Source organism: Prunus mume, linkage group LG8 (assembly GCF_029339155.1).
Source record: "Prunus mume cultivar Tortuosa linkage group LG8, ASM2933915v1, whole genome shotgun sequence".
Classification (NCBI taxonomy): domain Eukaryota; kingdom Viridiplantae; phylum Streptophyta; class Magnoliopsida; order Rosales; family Rosaceae; genus Prunus; species Prunus mume.
In genome coordinates, this window is record NC_142705.1 from 2,144,525 (window position 1) to 2,163,785 (window position 19,261).

The window sequence follows — 19,261 nt, forward strand, 5'->3', positions numbered from 1 at the left end:
GGAGGGCGGTAGGCATCTAGGCGATGGCTAGGTGGGCCCTAGGAGGCTAGGCAGTAGCTAGGCCGGAGCTAGGAGGCTGGGCGGGAGCCTAGGCGGGTTGGCTCTTTTTCCGGTGCCGAACCTGGAGGATGAAGCAGTGACTGCAAGTGCAATTTCCGTCCTCTGCGAGTGCAATTTTGGAATGTTTAAAACCGTTAAAATATTCGAATGTATTTAGAAAGTATAGCCGAACGGCTATACGTTTAAAATATTCAAATATATTTGAAGAGTATAGCCGCTCGACTATACCCTTTAAATATACAATTTTGTCATGCACGTGGGCAACACTGGCATCCATGAGCGGGTCTGTCTTGTATCACTGGGGACTGGTATGACATCTGAGAAGAAGTACGATGCCAAAAAAGCAGCTTGTTGGGGTGCTCTGGATTGGCTAATCGGAAAAGATCGTTCAACTCCACTGGTGGATCTTCTTATGAGAGTAAATAGTGACATGAATGAGAACCTCAGTCGCTCCTTTTTTAAAGCTCTTCAGTCTAATGGCAATTACCTCTGAATTCAAGTAACACAATAAAATGGAGATAAATGGCAATAAAATTGATCGTTCGACTCCACTGGTTTATCTCTGTCTACTTTCTTTCCAGAAATGTTCGGACTTGAAGATGGAGTTGAGTAAAGCAGAAAGACGTATTTTAAAAGAGATGGGTTTCATTTGTCATGTTGAGCATCCTCATAAGTTTATATCAAATTATCTTGCCACTCTGGAGACACCACCAGAATGAACACAAGAAGCCTGGAAACTAGCAAATGACAGGTACTTCCCCCACCATATGCCAATTACTTATTTACTTTCTTGGCACTTGGTTTTTCCATTTGACTTTGAAACTTTCGAACTTTACATTGTTGTTTAATTATTTGGAAACTTTTTTTTACTGGATTATGTGTCTTTGTTGTCCTTATTGGGGATAGTTCATTTGAAAAACTTATACTCAATGTACTATTTTGTTGTTTTAGTTCTCACTAACCTTATTGGTGATAGTACAACATTGTGTGTGCGATTCACGGGTGAGGTTGTTGCTTGCGGAGGTTACAAGTGCCCCTTCCTGAGAATCCGCCATGGTGGAAGGCATTTAATGCTGTGAAATCAGGGATTGAGGAAGTTTGTAGGGTGCTGGCTCATTTTCTAACAAGTCATGTAATTCACAGTCTCAGCCAATTCCAAAGGTATTCTTCTTCTTTTTTTCTCTCTCTAATTCCTGCCCCGTTCTATAATAGCCCATCAGCTATTGATAATACCTCTAATTCGAAGGCTGCAGCAGAAGTCAATCCTGAATCTGGTGGATCAAAGGGTGTGTTGGCCAAGCTAGCCATTGACAAGCCTGAAGGACTCTAAAGAGAGTGATGAAAGTATGCCTATTGAGGGAGAGGCAATAGAAGATTTCAGTATCAAATCCAAGTCTGAACGCAAAATGGAATCTAGTGGCAATAAAAGCAGAGACAGGGATAGAATGAAAGTCCGGGGGGGCAGGGATTCTGACCGGAACAAGATCGAGAAGAGGCTGAGAGGGACAGAACCAAGGACCGAGGTTAAGAATAGTTCATATGCTTCTTTTTGTTTCTTCAAATTGTGTGGACCAGTTCAAGCCCCTTCATCTGACACTTACCCTTGTTTTACAGATCGTGACTATCACAATTCCTCCTACTCTTCACGGGAAAAGGATTGCCATAGACATCATTCTTACGCTTGAACTGATCATCAAGTCCAAGACATCTCTCTTTTTCTCCTAAACTTCAACGGAACTGAAAATACTTTGGGCTTTGTATGTTGACAGAAAATGTGAAAGTGAGCAACGTTGAGACTAGTTAAGGATAAGCATGACTCTTCTAACACGTGAGGGGTTTTTATATAAACTTGTCTGTGTAGGAAATGCTAACAATATAGGAAAGAAGTCCTAATTACAATAGGAACTATACAAAAAGGAAAGTAAATACAACTTAGAATATAAAAATGGAAACTAAAATTTCCTGCTCACAGAGGGAAATATCACTATAAAGTCCCACAACTCAATTGGTTAATCCCATAACTTGCAAAGCTTTCTTTTTGAGATTATTGCAACGTCAAATCAATCGCTCTCTAGTTTTCATTGTTAAGTCTTGTGCATTCAATCTCTCACTCATGGAGAAAACAAAATCATCCCTTCATGCTCTCGCTAACGAAGGTCTCACCACTGTTCTTTCTATTGATGGAGGCGGAATAAGAGGGATTATTCCAGGAGTTATGCTTGCATTCCTAGAGTCTACGCTTCAGGTAAAAAATCAAAACTAGAACTCTATTATGAGCAATTTATAATATCAAATTTTGTTCACCAAACAATATTCTTTCATTACAATATGAGCCCGATCTGCATTTTGTCACCAAGTGCTCCAAAATTTTGTCATACCACACTACCACTGCATGCATGCCGCTATGTACATATATATTGCGTTATTTTGCAGTTAATTTATTAGTGGTCACTTTTATCAAATGTGCACGTATAGCAGTAGATAAATAAATACGTGTATTATAATATGAGTAAACTAGTCATGTCATGACGTAGTGCTATACTTAACTATCATGTTTATTTCATTAATCACAATTTGATATTAGTGTGTTTATCGTACTTTTTTTCTTTCTTCTGTAATCTAATACGACACTAATTTTTGCTTTACTTGTTTGCTATATGCAGAAGATAGATGGTGATCATGTAAGGCTTGTAGATTATCTTGATTGGGTTGTAGGGACGAGCACAGGTGGCCTTATGGCGTCCATGCTTACTACCCCAAATAAAAATAATCGTCCCTTATATGATGCTAAAGATATTGTCCCCTTTTATCGCCAACACTGCCCTAAGATTTTCCCCCAACCCAGGTACGTATAGTTAATTGTTGACAGAAAGTCTTGCACTGCGTACCTTTTATATGCATAACGAGTAACAATAATTAATTTTGATTCCTTGTGCAGCAGCTCTCGCATCGGCAAAATCATACATTATTTGAAATGTTTAGTAGGGCCCAAATATAATGGGAAGTACTTACGTAAGCTGTTGAAGGAAATACTAGGAGACAAACATTTGCATGACACGTTGACTAACGTTGCAATCACAACTACTGATATAAAGCAAGGATGTCCAGTTATTTTCTCCAGCCATAAGGTTTGTTTATTAATTATCTCCTAATTCGAACACATATGTGTATATAATTTAATTCTTGGGTTTTCTCTTTTTGTAAATAATTGTTGATTTTGTGTATATATGTTGGTCATGATTTCAGTTGAAAAAGGATCCCAGCCTAGATGCTTTGATGTCGGATATATGTGTCGGAACTTCAGCAGCCCCAGCCTACCTTCCACCTCATCAATTTAATACCACAACTTCAACAGGCGAACCAAGAGAATTCAATCTCATTGATGGTGGAATTGCTGCCAATAACCCGGTAATATTGATGTGACCCAATTTCAAAAGCTTAATTTGCATCTGAATAATTCGTATATATGATCATTAATTAATTTTTACCCTGTTTTTTTGGGGGTAGGCTGTGGTTGGTATAACCGAATCGGAAATGGACATGCACGAGGGCAACACTGGCATCCATGAGCGGGTCTTACTTATATCACTGGGGACAGGTATGACATCCGAGAAGAAGTACGATGCCAAAAAAGCAGCTTGTTGGGGTGCTCTGGATTGGCTGATCGGAAAAGATCGTTCGGCTCCACTGGTGGATCTTCTTATGAGAGTAAATAGTGAGATGAATGAATACCTCAGTGGTTCCTTTTTTAAAGCTCATCAGCCTAATAGCAATTACCTCCGAATTCAGGTAACACAATAAAATTGAGATAAACGTCAAGTGGTCGCTTGTTTGTTTTTATGTTATGTATATATGTACACAGAATCAAAATACATGCGCCTAAATTATCTACAACACAAACTAAGCATGGAATTGGAAATGGGTGCAGGACGATACACTAAGTGGAAATTGGCTTCTGTGGATATTGCCACAGAAGAAAACTTGAATGATCTTGTAAAAGTTGGAGAGGCATTGTTGAAGAAACCTGTTTCGAGATTGAATTTTGGTACTGGTAAACTCGAGCCTGTTCATCCTGAGGTTACAAATGAAGAGGCTCTCGTGAGGTACAAATTTTCTAATTTATTCTCATTATTAAGTTGTTTAAATTCAATAAATTATCATACTGATTACTTTGGTTTTGTCCATTAATTTGCATGATCTTGTAGGATGGCGAAAATTCTCTCTGAGGAGAGGGCTCGGAGGAAGAGGGTGGTTGTTCACGAAAATGCTGCTCTGTACTCACATAAGTCCTTGTAGTTATGTTTTTCGTTAAGAGAAATAAATAGCTCAATAATTTTTATTTATTTTTGTATTTCATGTAATTCAGTTCTGAAACTAATTTCTCCCAATGTTATGTATATATTTGTAACTGGGAAATTATTCAATTTATTCTTGACGTGGCCAATGAAAGCAGCTTGAGTTGTTTTAAGTCTTCTTCTTCCTTATGTTGTTGGAGTTTGTGTGCACTGATAAAGCACTATGAAATTAAAAACGAAAACAAAACAAAAAGCACTTTGAAATTAATCCTTAGTAACATGTTTGATAATGAACAGATTCTTGAGATTGAACTACTGCATCTGCAAAGCAGAACGAACCTATGATGTAGATGGTTGGCTTGGTGCATGGAAGGTGAGTGGCTTCATGTCCATGGAACGCATGTAACTTAAAAACTCTCCAGGCAGCTCTTCCAAAATACCTTGAACAACAGAAATCTGCCCACCCGTTACATTAATCGCGCAGCTATATGCCTTCAAATAATATATTTAAATAGTATAACTGTGAGACTATAATATATGTGGAATTATTATCCCCACAATCTTGATTTCTGAGGCTTAGCATACCCAATGCATCCACTTATTCAAGCTGTTTAGGATCATGATCTGTACTCATTTTTATATTGTTCTCCTATCATTGGCCATCTTTAATAGTAATACTCATGTGTAAATTGTAATACTCTAATTAAGTAATAATTATATATATGAATACTTGAATTGGGTTATATTATTTATTGAATTTGAAGTTTTGTATCATGTTGAGCTTTAAGATGGTTTGGTATTCTAGAAAATGAGTTAAGTATAGAGCAAGTTGTGAATTTGTTTTTTGCACTTAGCTAACAATGTTGAAAAAAATGCAAAATGAAAAAGAATTGGACTTAGGCTCAAACCGTCTTTAATTGGTTTAGTTTGGTTTTCTTTCTGATTTCTGTTAAAATCGAACAAATCCAAATTATTATATTGTAATTGATTTAGCCACGATTTTAAAATGAAATCAATCCAATTCAGACCATACCCACCTCTATATAGAAGTTCAAACCTAAAATCTAAGGTCCTTTTTTCATTCCTACTTGACTAGACTCCTTTTCTTTTTTTGTTTTTCTTATTTTCGTTTTTCTTTTTTGGTAGTGAGAAATGATGGTTTATTAAGGCCACGTGGATAGCATAGAATCATGGTCCCAGCTTCCAAGCTTGCACTGGTGCTACATCCAAGCGCATTTCCCTTTGGCCCCTTTCAACCAAATTCCCCTAAATCCCAAAGGAGCCTCCTTTGACATTTCTCAGGCCCAGTTTTTTACTTCCATTTCTATCACACCCTTCCCTTTCTATGCTCCAAGTCTTTAATCATCCACCTGTTTTATCATTATTTCCAGAAGGCCCCAAAATTTAGGGTTTTCATCACACCCTGCACCTCCTCTTCTGGTAAGCTCTTTCTTCTCTCTCCTCAAAGCTAAGAGTTAAATTCTTTCTCCCAATACTGTGTTTCTGGCAAGTTGGTAACAAATAAATTTCATGCACTAGTAAATTAGTAATCAATTCAACAAATGTTAGTGTGCTTATAATCTTGGTTGTGGGTTTTTGGTTTAAAGTCATGATCTTGGACTTAGAATTCAGGGTTTCCGGGAAAAAGGGGCTTACTTAAGTTAGATTGCTCATTAAATGATTATCGGGGTTGCATTTGTTGACTTTCTTTAAACTGTTTTCCGTTGACTCGGCGTGAAATACACTGATTTTGGCATCGTGTTGATGTAAAGTTGGGCTCAGATGATAACCCACATGCTCTTTTATGATCATTTCGATACTGTAATATTTTATGTCAATTTTTTTTATCAGTAAGTTTTATGTGAATGCTGATGTGCTGCTTCCATTATTGTTTTGAACTGGGTTTTTGCATTGTTTTCATGCCTGCATATGTTCGCAAAGCAGGTTCTTTGGGGCGATGGTTTTTCGATGTATGTGCACACAAGCTGTAGAAAGTAGCTAAGTTGTCTACATTCAAGCACACACACGATGAGCTAGTGCTATAATGGTGAAATCTTTTTATGGTTTTTTCGATATATATGCACACAAGCTGTAGAAAGTAGCTATAAGTTGTCTAAAGTCAAGCACACACACGATGAACTAGTGCTATAATGGTGAAATCTTTTTCTGCACCAGCTTTATGAATGCATTTTGAAATGGCTTTTAGGTACATCTTATTAGATTGTAGTAAATTTAGTAGATAGTTTTGGCAACTTAGCATAATTGTATACTGGTTTTTAATTGCTTTTATTCGAATGTTTGAAGTTCCTTGTGATGGCGAGGACAAAGCTTATCTTAATCTGCCAGTCTGGTGGTGAATTCGTCATAAAGGATGATGGATCCATGTCATATACGGGTGGAGAGGCACATGCAGTAGATATCAATCTTGAAACCGTATTTGATGATCTCAAGTTTAAATTGGCTGAAATGTTGAATTTAGAATATAAATCTATATCCATGAAGTATTTTCTCCCAGGAAATACGCGAACTCTTATCACTTTGTCCAATGATAAGGACCTAAAAAGGATGTATGAGTTCCATGGGAAATCAGTAACTGCTGATGTTTTTGTCATGGGGAAAGCAGGTTTTGACAGTGAAGCCTTAAGCACACAAAGAAGGTATTTCTTTTGTTTTGTCTAGTTGCATCTACTTTCCTGAAATTACTGCTAAATCCAGTTCAGGTAAAGAGGTATACTGTTGTCATTTCAAAAAAAGCAAAATGGCCTTGCTATCATGATTTCCTGGCTTTTAAGGAAATGAGGACAGTCCCCCCTATACTGTAACTGAAGAATATTGACTGGTGATTGCAGCACTTTTGCAAGTTGTTCTTGCATTGATAGTTTAAATTATCACTTGCAGGGCATGTGGGATAAAACTGGCTGAATCTGTGACCCCTGTTGCTGCCTCCACTACTTCAGTTGCTGCTTTACACTCTAGTCCTCTTACAGCACCAACTGATGTTAAATCTGCAGTGGGTTCTGCAGCTGCCAATGCTATCCCGGTTGTCCCTGCCCCTCTTCCTCTATCAAAACAAACGGGCTCTGTCATGTCTGTCGAAGAAAGAACCCAAAGCCCAAGCGGAGTGGATGCTCCTAGTTCCATTCCATCTGATCCCGTTACTGTTACTGCTGATGCAAATGTCCACAGCTCGAATGAATTTGATATGAACGCTACCCCTGCTGATACTGTTAAGAAGCGAAGACGTACTGCTGCTTGGAAAATTGGTGCTGATGGTCCTACCATTGTTGCTGTCACTGACCATGTTGGGGAGAAAAGAAAAGTTATGCCCCGGAAGAAGAATATTCTTAGCCACAACACTACTGCAGAAGCTGATGATGTGGGTCAGAAACAAGATACCCTTCCCTGTAAAGATAGTAGTACTAGCAGTGACCCTATACAGGATACTCTAGGGCAATCAAATGATGTTCCACCTGAAAAACTAGTCACATTATGGAAACATGGTATCACTGGGGTTGGACAGGAATTCAAAAGTGTTAAAGAATTTCGTGATGCACTGCAAAAATATGCCATTGCCCATCGTTTTATGTATAGGTTAAAAAAGAATGATACTAACCGTGCAAGTGGCAGATGTATAGCTGAAGGCTGTTCCTGGAGAATTCACGCATCATGGGACTCATCTGTTCAAAGGTTTAGGATAAAGAATATGAACAAAATACATACATGTGGAAGGGAGTTCTGGAAATCTTATCATCCGACTAAAAGTTGGTTGGTTAGCATCATAAAAGACAGATTACTGGACAGCCCACATCTCAAGCCAAAAGAACTTGCCAATGGCATTCTTCAGGATTTTGGGATTGCGGTGAACTATACTCAAGTATGGCGTGGAATTGAAGATGCTAGGGAGCTACTTCTGGGTTCATATAGAGAGGCATATAACCAGTTACCTAGGTTTTGTGAGAAGATGGCAGAGGCAAATCCTGGTAGTAATATTACGCTTTTCACTGGTGATGATAGGAGATTTCAACGTCTCTTTGTTTGCTTTCATGCTTCAATACATGGTTTTCAGAATGGTTGTCGCCCCATTATTTTCCTTGATGCTACATCTTTAAAATCAAAATACCATGAGACTTTTTTTGCCGCTACAGCTTTGGATGGAGATGACGGTGTTTTCCCAGTTGCATTTGCTATAGTAGACGTTGAGAATGATGATAATTGGCGTTGGTTTTTGGAGCAGTTAAGGTCAGTGGTTTCAACCGCACAATCCTTAACTTTTGTCTCTGATAGAGAGAAGGGACTTAAGAAATCAGTGATTGAGGTATTTGAGAATGCCCACCATGGCTACTCGTTGCACCGCCTTCTGGAAAGCTTTAAGAAAAACTTGAAGGGTCCATTCCATGGAGATGGGAAGGGTTCGTTGCCAATCAATTTTGTGGCTGCAGCCCATGCAGTCCGACTTGATGGTTTTAAAACAAGTACTGATCAAATTAGACGGGTTTCTTCACAGGCTTATGACTGGGTCCTGCAAATTGAACCAGAATGTTGGACAAATGCACTATTTAAAGGTGAGCACTATAACCATGTGACATCCGACGTTGCAGAGACATACATCAAGTGGATAGAGGAAGTACGGGAGTTACCCATAGCACGGAAGATCGAAGTGCTAAGTTGTAAGCTGATGGAGTTGATAAACACTCGTCGAACAGATTCAAGTACATGGCCTACAAAGCTCACTCCATCCAAGGAGGAAAAGTTGCGACAAGAAACTCTTCAAGCATATGGTCTTAAAGTCTTATTTTCATCTGATACTCTTTTTGAGGTTCACAAGGACTCCATCAATGTTGTGGATATTGATAAATGGGACTGTAGTTGTCTGAAATGGAAAGCAACCGGCCTACCCTGCTGTCATGCTATTGCCGTCTTTAACTGCACTGGTAGGAATGTATATGATTATTGTTCAAGATACTTTAAAGCCAACAACTTTCAGTTGACGTATTCTGAATCTATAAACCCATCGGCCCCTTTCCAGCCCTTGGATAGTGACACAATTGACTTAGAGACTCTGCATGTACTTCCTCCATTCATCTCCAAGCCACAAAACCAAGAAAAGAAAAAGCAGACCAGAACAAAGGGTGTGATCACAAGGACAGTTACTTGCGCTAGGTGCAAGGAAGTTGGGCATAACAAAGCAACGTGCAAGGCACCCACCACCCCAACCCCATAGGTCCTCGTGTATGTATTGTTCTGTGCATCCTCCATGTAATCTTTGATCATAATAACTTGGATGCTTGTTTATTATGAATGCGCAGAGTGGTGATCAACAGTTTCCCAAACTCTTTTAATTTGTGGTTGAGTTCTTTTGTCTTCAATTAGCCTATAATTTTATAGTCATATACGGCTTTTGAAACTTTGAATTGTCAAGTTCGTGAAATGTATAGTAGTGAGAATAATGTTACAGGACATATACTTGGCAATCTTGCGAAGGATGGAAAGGATTGCAATCGTGTTTGGACAAGGCTAGAGGTCTCTGCTCCGGCCATTGCTGGGGCCTGTAGAGGCGCATCTGTCTCTTCCCCAGCGTTGGGCAATTTGTTTGTTTTGCTTTTGAGAAAGTCTAAACCTTGATTTTATTTTTTCAAGAAAAAGACACATCTTGGGAGGTCAATATCCCATTAAATTAAGTTGAAGATTTAAGAAATTCGTAACAGGAAAGGAGCAGTCTCGTGTCCATGCAAATTTTCGATAACTGGTATACTGCAGAAAATTCAAAGACAAATCCATGTAAGACGAATGTACAAATTATATTATTAATGGCATCCAGAAAATGACATGAACTAGCATTAGAAAATTACACGACCACAAAGTTGCTTCCCCTAACTGCCAGGCATAAAAAACAGTCATTAACTACTTCATACAAACTACATTAACAGTATCAAACGGAGAGTTTTTGTCTGTCATAGTTAGTCTGCTCAAAAGCTTCCAATATTTCTTACTGTGGACCTCTCATCTAGATAGTCAGTACTAGGCTATTAATGGAGTAAAGTTGCAGACTTTGCAAACTATTCCTGCCTTCTCGAACCTTGAACCTCAGGCCCACACAAAGGACGAGGTGGGTTGCATCTTTCTTCCAACTTGTATTGTGCCCCAAGTCTGCCATGAAAGATGGCCACAAACAAAAGTTGCCAGAGAGTTCAGCAAAAGACAGGTGCTACCAAGAAAATACGGTTTCTGCCTCAAAGGCTTCCAATCCAATCACCACCTTCCCTAGACCTGCTCTCTTGAATCTTCAACCTTGGGCAACAATCCAAGACACAACGGACAATGCGGGTCGCGTCTATCTTCAAAACTTGTTTTCTGCTCCAAACAATCTGCATGATAAGCATGGCCGCAACCTAAAACCGCCACAACAGAGACTTCAGTGGAAGACAGCGTGCTACCAAGTAAGAAAGGTTTACGCCTCAACAGCTTCTCACAAATCTCACATACCATCTTCCCCGGATCAGGTGATGCAGCATCGGTTGTCAAGTAACTAGACCTAATTCTGGGTTGCCGAAGAAAGGGGTTTTCCCTAATTTCTGGGGGGAAATTGGAAAAACAAAGTCAATTCAGCAAAAAGACAATACTGCAGATGTCAAGCTGCAGAAGAAATGAACTAGAAAATATATCTCAAAAACAGTTATCACAGAATCCTTCCAGAAAAGTCATGCTCAATGAACGAAACTGAGCACAAAAGAAGTAAATTCCGATGATTCTAAGTAGCAAACAATATCCCAAAAACATAAGCTCGTTAAAAATGCTCCATTCATCCATGTAGCATTATTTTGGTTGTGATAATTCTAGAGCTTCCATTGTCTTAATGCTCGAAACCTTCCATCAAAACTAAGGAACTTCATAGAGGTATTTGGAAGTTGAACCGAAGATAAAGAAGAAAAAGAGGACAAACAAATATCAAACCTGAATGACGTCTGGACTCGGAGTTGCTTTGAGTAGCCAACTTATAAGAGAGCTTATCATCACGTAAAGGTACTCCTTTTCCACGAGAAGTTGATGTGTTAGCAAGATTGCCTGAGTTACGCCGAGAGTATTGATGGGCATAGTGATGACGTGAGCGTTTAAAGAAGGTTGATCGGCCAAGGCTTGGATGATGCTGCTGTGCAACAGAAGGGTGGGCGTTCAGCAGCTTCAAAGAACTATCCGTAGAGTCCAGTACAGATGACAGGGACTTTAGTTGTTCGCCAGAATCAACAGAATGCAAAGGTTTCTGGAAAGAAAAAAAAGATTAAAGATTAAAAATAACTATCTCTCCTAATGCATGAAAAGGAAGAAATGTAAACTAAAAAAGTTGCAATGTCGACCAGAAATCATATTGGTAACATGAATAGGAAAAGCACAGCTAACCTCTTGTGACAGTAATTCCATTCCCGAAGAACATGGCATGATGTCTGCAAGATCTTAAAAGAAAAGGAAAACATCATTCACATTTCACTTACTTGGATAAAATGAAAATGGCAATGTATCCTTCTTAAAATCATTTAGTTCTCTAACATAATCAAGAAACTATTTTTTTGGTAGAATTTTTTGTTCTGAAGCTGGAATCAGGCCAGACGAATTGGCAGAAAAAACAAATTGAAAATTGTAATTTCAGCATTTCTGAAATATCTAACAAAGCAAAACCAACACAGAGCCCCGTTCATTTAGTAATTGATCAACTAGCAAACTAAAAGAAAAAAGAAACCCCATTAACCCAAATGACAGAGTAACAAAGAAACCCAGAAAAAATTCGTAACATTCACCTCTTACCACACCAAAATTGGCTCAATTGAGCAAGGCCCCCAATTCTTTTAGCTTTATTTAATTAAAAGAAGAGCAAAGGTGGAGTTTTTATCATAATTGATGAGTACAATATGCTATGATGATGCAAGAACAAGAAAAGGGTTGGTTTCTTCCATTTTTCTTTGGTTTCAGCGCATTTTCAAAGAAAAGAAAAAAGAAGCGTACCCGAAGGATGAGGAGAGAAAGGGGGAGGGTGGGTCTGGCTGTGATCAGAGGGCAGCTTCCTCTTGCCCATAGTAAACAAAGATGGATATTGAATCTGACGGAGCTTGATGAAGAGAGAGCACAAAGATTCTTTGAGGTTTTAGTTCGATCTGTGGCTTTGCGGTATCAGCGGACACTCGTGCCTTTTTCTCAAACTCAAAACGTAAGGTCGCCACCAAATGAAATGTAGCAAACGAAAGTCGAAACCAAACCGTCAGAGACACACGCAGAGACAGAGAGATGGAGTGTGTGTGTGTTTTGTTTTTGGTCGTGAAATTTGGGTAGTTCGTTTCTGATGAACTGGTAAAAGCGAACACGTGCACATGAGCTTTTGGAAGGCAACCCGACCCGACCCAACCCAACCCAAACTCATTTCTCCATAATGACCATTATAGTCCTTCCCATATGCATTTGCTCTTCCTCCATCCAATGCCATTTCGTTTTTGTACACTTAATTTTGTTGTTTAGTTCTTAAAAAATGTTGAGCGGAAAGATAAAAAATGTTGGGACTTCATTAGTTGTCAAGGGCCCAAGAGGAAGAAAGTAGCAACAAATTGATGTCGGCCTCGAAACTCAAGCCTGGTCATCAGCCGAAGTGGACTGCAATCATAGGTGGCACGAAAATGGCAGCCCGCATAAAGATCCAAGCATTACCCGCTCTTTTTCTTCTATTTTTCTTTTTAATAAATTAATTAATTTAAAAGAATGAATTTAAAAAAGATCAAGGATCGATGACTTACACCTGATTGTTGTTGCGCCGCGTGGCATTGGACAGATCAAAGAGGAACTTACACGACTTTCCACATAAAGTACTTTAGAAATTCTCTACGTCAATGCGGTCCACGTGCCCACAAAGCACTGGGCACTTGCATTGTTGCATATCACAACCTCACCTCCTTTCGGATTATCTTTTGTTTTCAAGTTGGAAGTTGCATGGATTACTATAACACGTGACCTACCATTTTTAAATTACTTGAGAGTATTTATAATTGAATATTTGACGTGGCAAATAGAAAAACGACATGCCAATTGTCATGCTCTTTCCAAAAATCAAAAGCATGATAATTTTCATCTTCCTTTGGCTATCCTCCACTCTGGTAATTGAAATATAGTTTAGATTATCGTTTATACTAAAAAGATAAATATTATCAACTCAAATCGCATAAAATATAAGGTCCTACGTACATGATGGCACCATCCAATCTTCACTCACTAAACCCGAACAAAAAATAAATAAATAAATGCGCAGCTTTTCTTCTTACAATATTTTAATAACGTTGCACAAACTTTATTTTACTCGCCGATCGATCCATGTAGCATGATATGCAACGACAAAAACCACCCAGCCATGGTTGTCTTTGGTATTCAAGACTACAATGACAAATTTTTATCATATATATTCCGCTTTTAATTCAAATTTTATTTATGTGGTGGTATATATGGTAATGGCCCTACTATAGCACACGATAATATGAATAATACGAAGAAAAAAAAACTTAAATAATAATAAAAAGTGTAAAGAGGAAAAGACGACTGGGACACGGAATGCGCCTAAAATAGGTTCGGTGAAGAGTTATCCGAATAAGTTCCATGTCATGTCAGCTTCACCTGCTTGGCATTCATTATTAACAGTTTCAAAGACTTCATATGTAAGGAAATATTAAATTTATTAAAATATATTTTTATATATTCTAATCCGTGCACACGACGACACGTTCTTAAAATGATCGTGAATTGTAAGCGTCGTTGATTGATAAGATTGGAATTCGCTAATGATATTGATATGTCGTTTTCAGAGATTCTCCTTTGCTCCTCAAAGAAGGTGTAGTTGTCATACAATATCTTTTTAGTTGGGACTCTTCAAGAAAACTTTATTGTTCTTATTTTCTTTTTTGTTGTGAAATAAAAAGTTATATTCTGTACAAGATTTCTCCCAACTAACGTAGGAATATATTGTGCTAACACTTTTATTCACATTCGTAACAATATTTTAAAAAAAATAGACACGTGTTTTATTGTCATGCATTTTGCAAACTAAAAAAACCGAATAACAAGTAAAATAAAGCTTATATACGCTTTGGATAATGTGTATCAAGTTTACAAGTATCACTTTTTTTTTAGGCAAAATTTTAACTAGGGCATTATTGTTGCATCACTTGACTCCAGTGAAGTTTATTTTGTCCCTTATCTTTATATTTGTTTCTTTGTGATTGTTTCAGGCCGCGATTCCTTGTAAAATTACACTCTTGTTTCTTACTTTCATGTTGGGTTTTGTATACAAATGTCACTACTTCATGCAATCAACAATTTAAGGAATTTTTAAGATTTAATTTCAAAAGAGAATTTTTTTTAAAAGTTTTTTTAATTAAAAGATAACGAGGGAGAAAACAGAAACTTCATTACTTCGTTTAAAGAGGTTAATGGAGAAAATTCAGGATCTAAGATTGAAAGATTTTCTAAAAAAAGGAAAAAAGAAAAGGCAAGGATTTGACTATGACAAAAGTTAATGCCTCGGACTCGGACATCTTCCATCCATAGCTAAACACAATCCTATAGATCTGCGTCTGCCACAGTCACTCTACCATCTCTCTAATTTCCAATTTTCTAAATATTTTATTTATTTTTTATCGGCAACCAAATTCTATTTTAACAATATTTAAATTTTCAAATATAAAAAATAAAAATGCCACACGCCCGCTTTGCCCAGACTCCAATCTCACTTATATATATAAATCCCACTCTCATCTACACACTCAAACTCGTTCATATTCTCTCTCCCTCTCACACAAACACACCCACCTCCAAGCCAAGCCTCTCTGTTTCCTCTGTTTTCTTCCCTGTTTTCTCTGTTGGGTAAAATCATGGGGGCGACGCTTCTCCCAGATCTCGGAACCGAGATTCTGATACCGCTGTGCGCGGTCATTGGCATCGCCTTCTCTGTGGTCCAGTGGATGTTTGTCTCTCAGGTCAAGCTCTCGCCTGGTCGAGACGCCAACTCAAACGCCCCCGGCAAAAATGGCTACAACGATTACCTCATCGAAGAAGAAGAAGGCGGTAATGACCACAACGTCGTCCTCAAATGCGCCGAAATTCAAAACGCCATATCTGAAGGTCCATTTTACCTCTCTTGTATTCTACGTCTTTCTTTAGCTGTGGTAGACCCGACGTCGTTTGTTTTCTCCATTTGGCTCTGTGATTTTTGGTTTGTTTATGTGCGTGTGCTCTCATGTGTTTATGTCTTCAATTAGTTTATAGTTGATGATATCATACTAGGATCATCGTAGCGTAAGGTAGAACACTGGAAATATGGACGTATTCACTATTTTGTACTTTTTCAGATCGAAGATGGTGGCTTGTTCTGGAACCTTCACATCAATTGTTAGGACCCACCTTTATTTTTAATAATATATATTATTGTTATCTACATATGAACATTGATTCTCGATAGTGATTGTATTGTATTTTATATGTATAAAAAAATTCATTGGGATCCAGTTTACTTCACTAACTTGTTGATGCCTGTGTGATACAGGAGCAACCTCATTCCTTTTCACCGAATACAAATACGTCGGTGGTTTCATGGTAGCTTTTGCAGTCTTGATTTTCGTTTTCCTTGGCTCTGTGGAGGGATTTAGCACAAGTAGCCGTCCATGTACATATGACCAAACAAAGATATGCAAACCAGCTCTTGCCACTGCCATCTTTAGCACAATTTCCTTCTTGCTTGGTGCTATAACGTCAGTGGTTTCTGGTTTCCTTGGGATGAAGATTGCTACTTATGCGAATGCCAGAACAACATTGGAGGCAAGAAAAGGTGTTGGGAAGGCTTTTATTACTGCATTCAGAGCAGGAGCTGTTATGGGCTTTCTCCTTGCTTCAAGTGGTCTATTGGTTCTTTACATTGCTATCAACGCCTTCAAGTTGTACTATGGTGATGACTGGGGTGGCCTTTTCGAGGCTATAACTGGTTATGGTCTTGGGGGATCTTCCATGGCTCTCTTTGGCAGGGTTGGTGGAGGCATCTATACCAAAGCTGCTGATGTTGGTGCTGATCTTGTTGGCAAGGTTGAGAGGAATATTCCCGAGGATGACCCAAGGAACCCAGCTGTAAGGGATACCACCCTTTGGAAAGTTGTTTAAGTTATTAATTTGCTTTCTCTATGTTTCTAAAACTTACGTTTCCCATTTGTACAGGTGATAGCTGATAATGTTGGAGACAATGTTGGGGATATAGCCGGCATGGGATCTGATCTTTTCGGATCCTACGCTGAGGCATCGTGTGCTGCCCTTGTGGTCGCATCCATTTCCTCATTTGGGATCAATCATGAGTTAACTGCAATGCTATATCCTCTCATTGTCAGTTCCGTTGGCATCCTCGTTTGTTTGCTCACCACCCTGTGTGCAACAGATTTCTTTGAGATCAAGGCTGTAAATGAAATTGAACCAGCACTGAAGAGGCAGCTCGTCATTTCCACTGTACTGATGACTGTTGGAATTGCAATTGTTACATGGATTTCTGTTCCATCTTCCTTCACGATCTTCAATTTTGGTACACAGAAAGTTGTGAAGAGCTGGTAAGCTCTCCTTCTTTGGGATAATTCAATGTCATCTGTGCAAATGTTTTTCTATAGTCTGCTCTCTGTGTTGATATGAGGAGGCAGTTGGTTGCCCATGTTTGCAAGAACGAAAGGGCTCCTTATATTTCCTTCTAATTTAGAGTGCTATCCAAAATCAGGTTTGTTTCAGATCTTGTAAAACCTAATGGGTTTGCTTCTGTCACATACTTTCGCAGGCAGCTATTCTTATGTGTTGGTGTTGGTTTGTGGGCTGGGCTTATCATTGGTTTTGTAACAGAGTATTATACTAGTAATGCGTACAGGTATCTAGTTTTCTTGGCATTTACCTTTCTCCCATATATAGTATTACATGTCTTTTAATCTAACTCCTTGCTTTTATATTATGCTGTAGCCCTGTGCAAGATGTTGCTGATTCTTGTCGGACTGGAGCTGCCACTAATGTCATTTTTGGCCTTGCATTGGGATACAAATCCGTCATTATTCCTATTTTTGCCATTGCAATTAGCATTTTTGTTAGTTTTAGCTTTGCAGCTATGTATGGGATTGCTGTAGCTGCCCTTGGAATGCTGAGCACCATAGCAACTGGATTGGCCATTGATGCATATGGTCCCATCAGTGACAATGCTGGAGGAATTGCTGAGATGGCCGGCATGAGCCACAGAATCAGAGAGAGAACTGATGCTCTTGATGCGGCAGGAAACACCACTGCTGCTATTGGAAAGGTTTGAAATTTTTCTCAAGTCTAGCGTGCTTTTATACTTTTTATGTCTAAATTCTGGCTGTGGGAACATTCTGATTTAAGGTTTGGCGAGTTCTTTGGGTAATCGATATTTTAAGACACTCCTTTTGCCAATAGAATGCATTTAGTCACCTGAAAACGTTGTCCATCTATGGTCTGAGGAATCGAAGACCTCTAGTTATCATCAAAAATCAAATGTCACTTCCGAGTCATGTGTGCTTCTGTTTATAGGGATTTGCAATTGGGTCTGCTGCTCTTGTGTCCCTTGCTCTCTTTGGTGCCTTTGTTAGCCGTGCTGGTATCTCAACAGTTGATGTGTTGTCTCCAAAAGTGGTTATTGGTTTGTTAGTGGGCGCAATGCTTCCTTATTGGTTCTCTGCCATGACGATGAAGAGTGTGGGAAGTGCAGCTCTAAAGATGGTTGAGGAAGTGCGCAGGCAATTCAATACCATCCCAGGTCTCATGGAGGGTACTGCCAAGCCTGACTATGCTACATGCGTTAAGATTTCGACGGACGCCTCCATCAAAGAGATGATTCCCCCTGGTGCCCTTGTCATGCTTACACCCCTCATTGTTGGGATCTTTTTTGGTGTGGAAACTCTATCCGGGGTGCTTGCCGGATCCCTTGTCTCTGGTGTACAGGTAAATGCTGAAGCAGTTGCTGGATTGAGTCTTTATATATGTTCACTTGTGTATAGCTAACTTCCTAATGTGATAACTTTTGTAGCTTGTCTTGCATCTAACTTGCTGATATACATTCAGTTGTTTGGGACAATTTTGTACTAACATATTTACATTTGCAGATTGCTATCTCTGCATCCAACACGGGTGGTGCTTGGGATAATGCCAAGAAGTACATTGAGGTAAGCATTTGATGGTTGGTAAAAATGCCTATTTTGGCTTTTATGCTTTGACTCACGGTCTGGATTTTGTCTGGTTTGATAGGCTGGTGCTTCAGAGCATGCAAGGACGCTTGGTCCAAAAGGATCAGATCCCCACAAAGCAGCTGTCATTGGTGACACCATTGGAGACCCTCTCAAGGATACATCTGGGCCATCGCTCAACATTCTTATCAAGCTCATGGCTGTCGAGTCGCTTGTGTTTGCTCCGTTCTTCGCTACGCACGGTGGCCTGCTCTTCAAGATTTAAGTTTAAAAAGGGTTGCAACAGACAAGTGGGAAGTTCCGCTCTGTTGTTTGATTCTTCGTTCCCTTCACACTCACGATCCCTTTCTTCAATCTCCACAGCAAAATATAAGTCTTTAGAACATGCTGGTTTAGCTTTTGAATTTGTTACCAAAAGTAGAAATGACGAAAGAATTTTTCCCTTTCTAGGGGGAATGGGGGTGGTGATTATGATGAAGCTGGTTATAAAGATGTTGATGATGATGATGATGATAATGGTTCAACTTAGTGAAGAGTTTGGATTTTCTTCTAAGTCTCCTTTAATCATGATTAATTATTGCCCAATTTCTTACTTTTTTTAATAGATTAATGCATGGCCTGTTGGGATGGTTCTATTTCTGTAATGTGCTCATTCAACGACACCGTCGTCTG

The 19,261-nt window shown here is 39.0% G+C and overlaps 3 protein-coding genes and 2 pseudogenes across 6 annotated transcripts; 4 read left to right on the forward strand and 1 right to left on the reverse strand.

Moving 5' to 3' along the window:
- The first annotated feature begins 572 nt into the window (after positions 1–572).
- LOC107881713 (uncharacterized) lies at positions 573–1,908 on the forward strand (annotated as a pseudogene).
- A 265-nt stretch (positions 1,909–2,173) lies between these two features.
- LOC103341168 (patatin-like protein 1) lies at positions 2,174–4,496 on the forward strand (annotated as a pseudogene). The gene is made up of 7 exons (XR_016122646.1): positions 2,174–2,305; positions 2,724–2,905; positions 3,002–3,188; positions 3,307–3,468; positions 3,568–3,849; positions 3,989–4,163; positions 4,266–4,496. The product of XR_016122646.1 is annotated as a patatin-like protein 1 (transcript).
- Positions 4,497–5,623: 1,127 nt separating this feature from the next.
- LOC103341141 (uncharacterized) lies at positions 5,624–9,759 on the forward strand. Of its 2 annotated transcripts, XM_008244627.3 has the most exons (3): positions 5,624–5,795; positions 6,660–7,012; positions 7,254–9,759. In XM_008244627.3, the coding sequence occupies exons 2-3, from the start codon at positions 6,669–6,671 to the stop codon at positions 9,574–9,576; spliced, it is 2,667 nt and encodes an 888-aa protein (XP_008242849.2). In that variant the 5' UTR covers positions 5,624–5,795; positions 6,660–6,668; the 3' UTR covers positions 9,577–9,759. The 2 variants fall into 2 exon arrangements, with proteins under 2 accessions (XP_008242849.2, XP_088899086.1); XM_089042960.1 differs by lacking the exon at positions 5,624–5,795 and having other exon boundaries at positions 5,823–7,012.
- Positions 9,760–10,134: 375 nt separating this feature from the next.
- Positions 10,135–12,709, reverse strand: LOC103341139 (uncharacterized). Of its 2 annotated transcripts, none has more exons than XM_008244625.3 (4): positions 12,351–12,709; positions 11,751–11,803; positions 11,307–11,613; positions 10,135–10,927 (listed from the first exon to the last, which is right to left on the reverse strand). In XM_008244625.3, the coding sequence occupies exons 1-4, from the start codon at positions 12,418–12,420 to the stop codon at positions 10,617–10,619; spliced, it is 741 nt and encodes a 246-aa protein (XP_008242847.1). In that variant the 5' UTR covers positions 12,421–12,709; the 3' UTR covers positions 10,135–10,616. The 2 variants fall into 2 exon arrangements, with proteins under 2 accessions (XP_008242847.1, XP_008242848.1); XM_008244626.2 differs by having other exon boundaries at positions 11,751–11,794; positions 12,351–12,704.
- Positions 12,710–15,140: 2,431 nt separating this feature from the next.
- LOC103341138 (pyrophosphate-energized vacuolar membrane proton pump) lies at positions 15,141–19,142 on the forward strand. Its single transcript, XM_008244624.3, has 8 exons — positions 15,141–15,500; positions 15,922–16,496; positions 16,584–16,963; positions 17,182–17,268; positions 17,358–17,688; positions 17,937–18,347; positions 18,509–18,568; positions 18,651–19,142. The coding sequence occupies exons 1-8, from the start codon at positions 15,251–15,253 to the stop codon at positions 18,852–18,854; spliced, it is 2,298 nt and encodes a 765-aa protein (XP_008242846.3). The 5' UTR covers positions 15,141–15,250; the 3' UTR covers positions 18,855–19,142.
- The last annotated feature ends 119 nt before the right edge of the window (positions 19,143–19,261 follow it).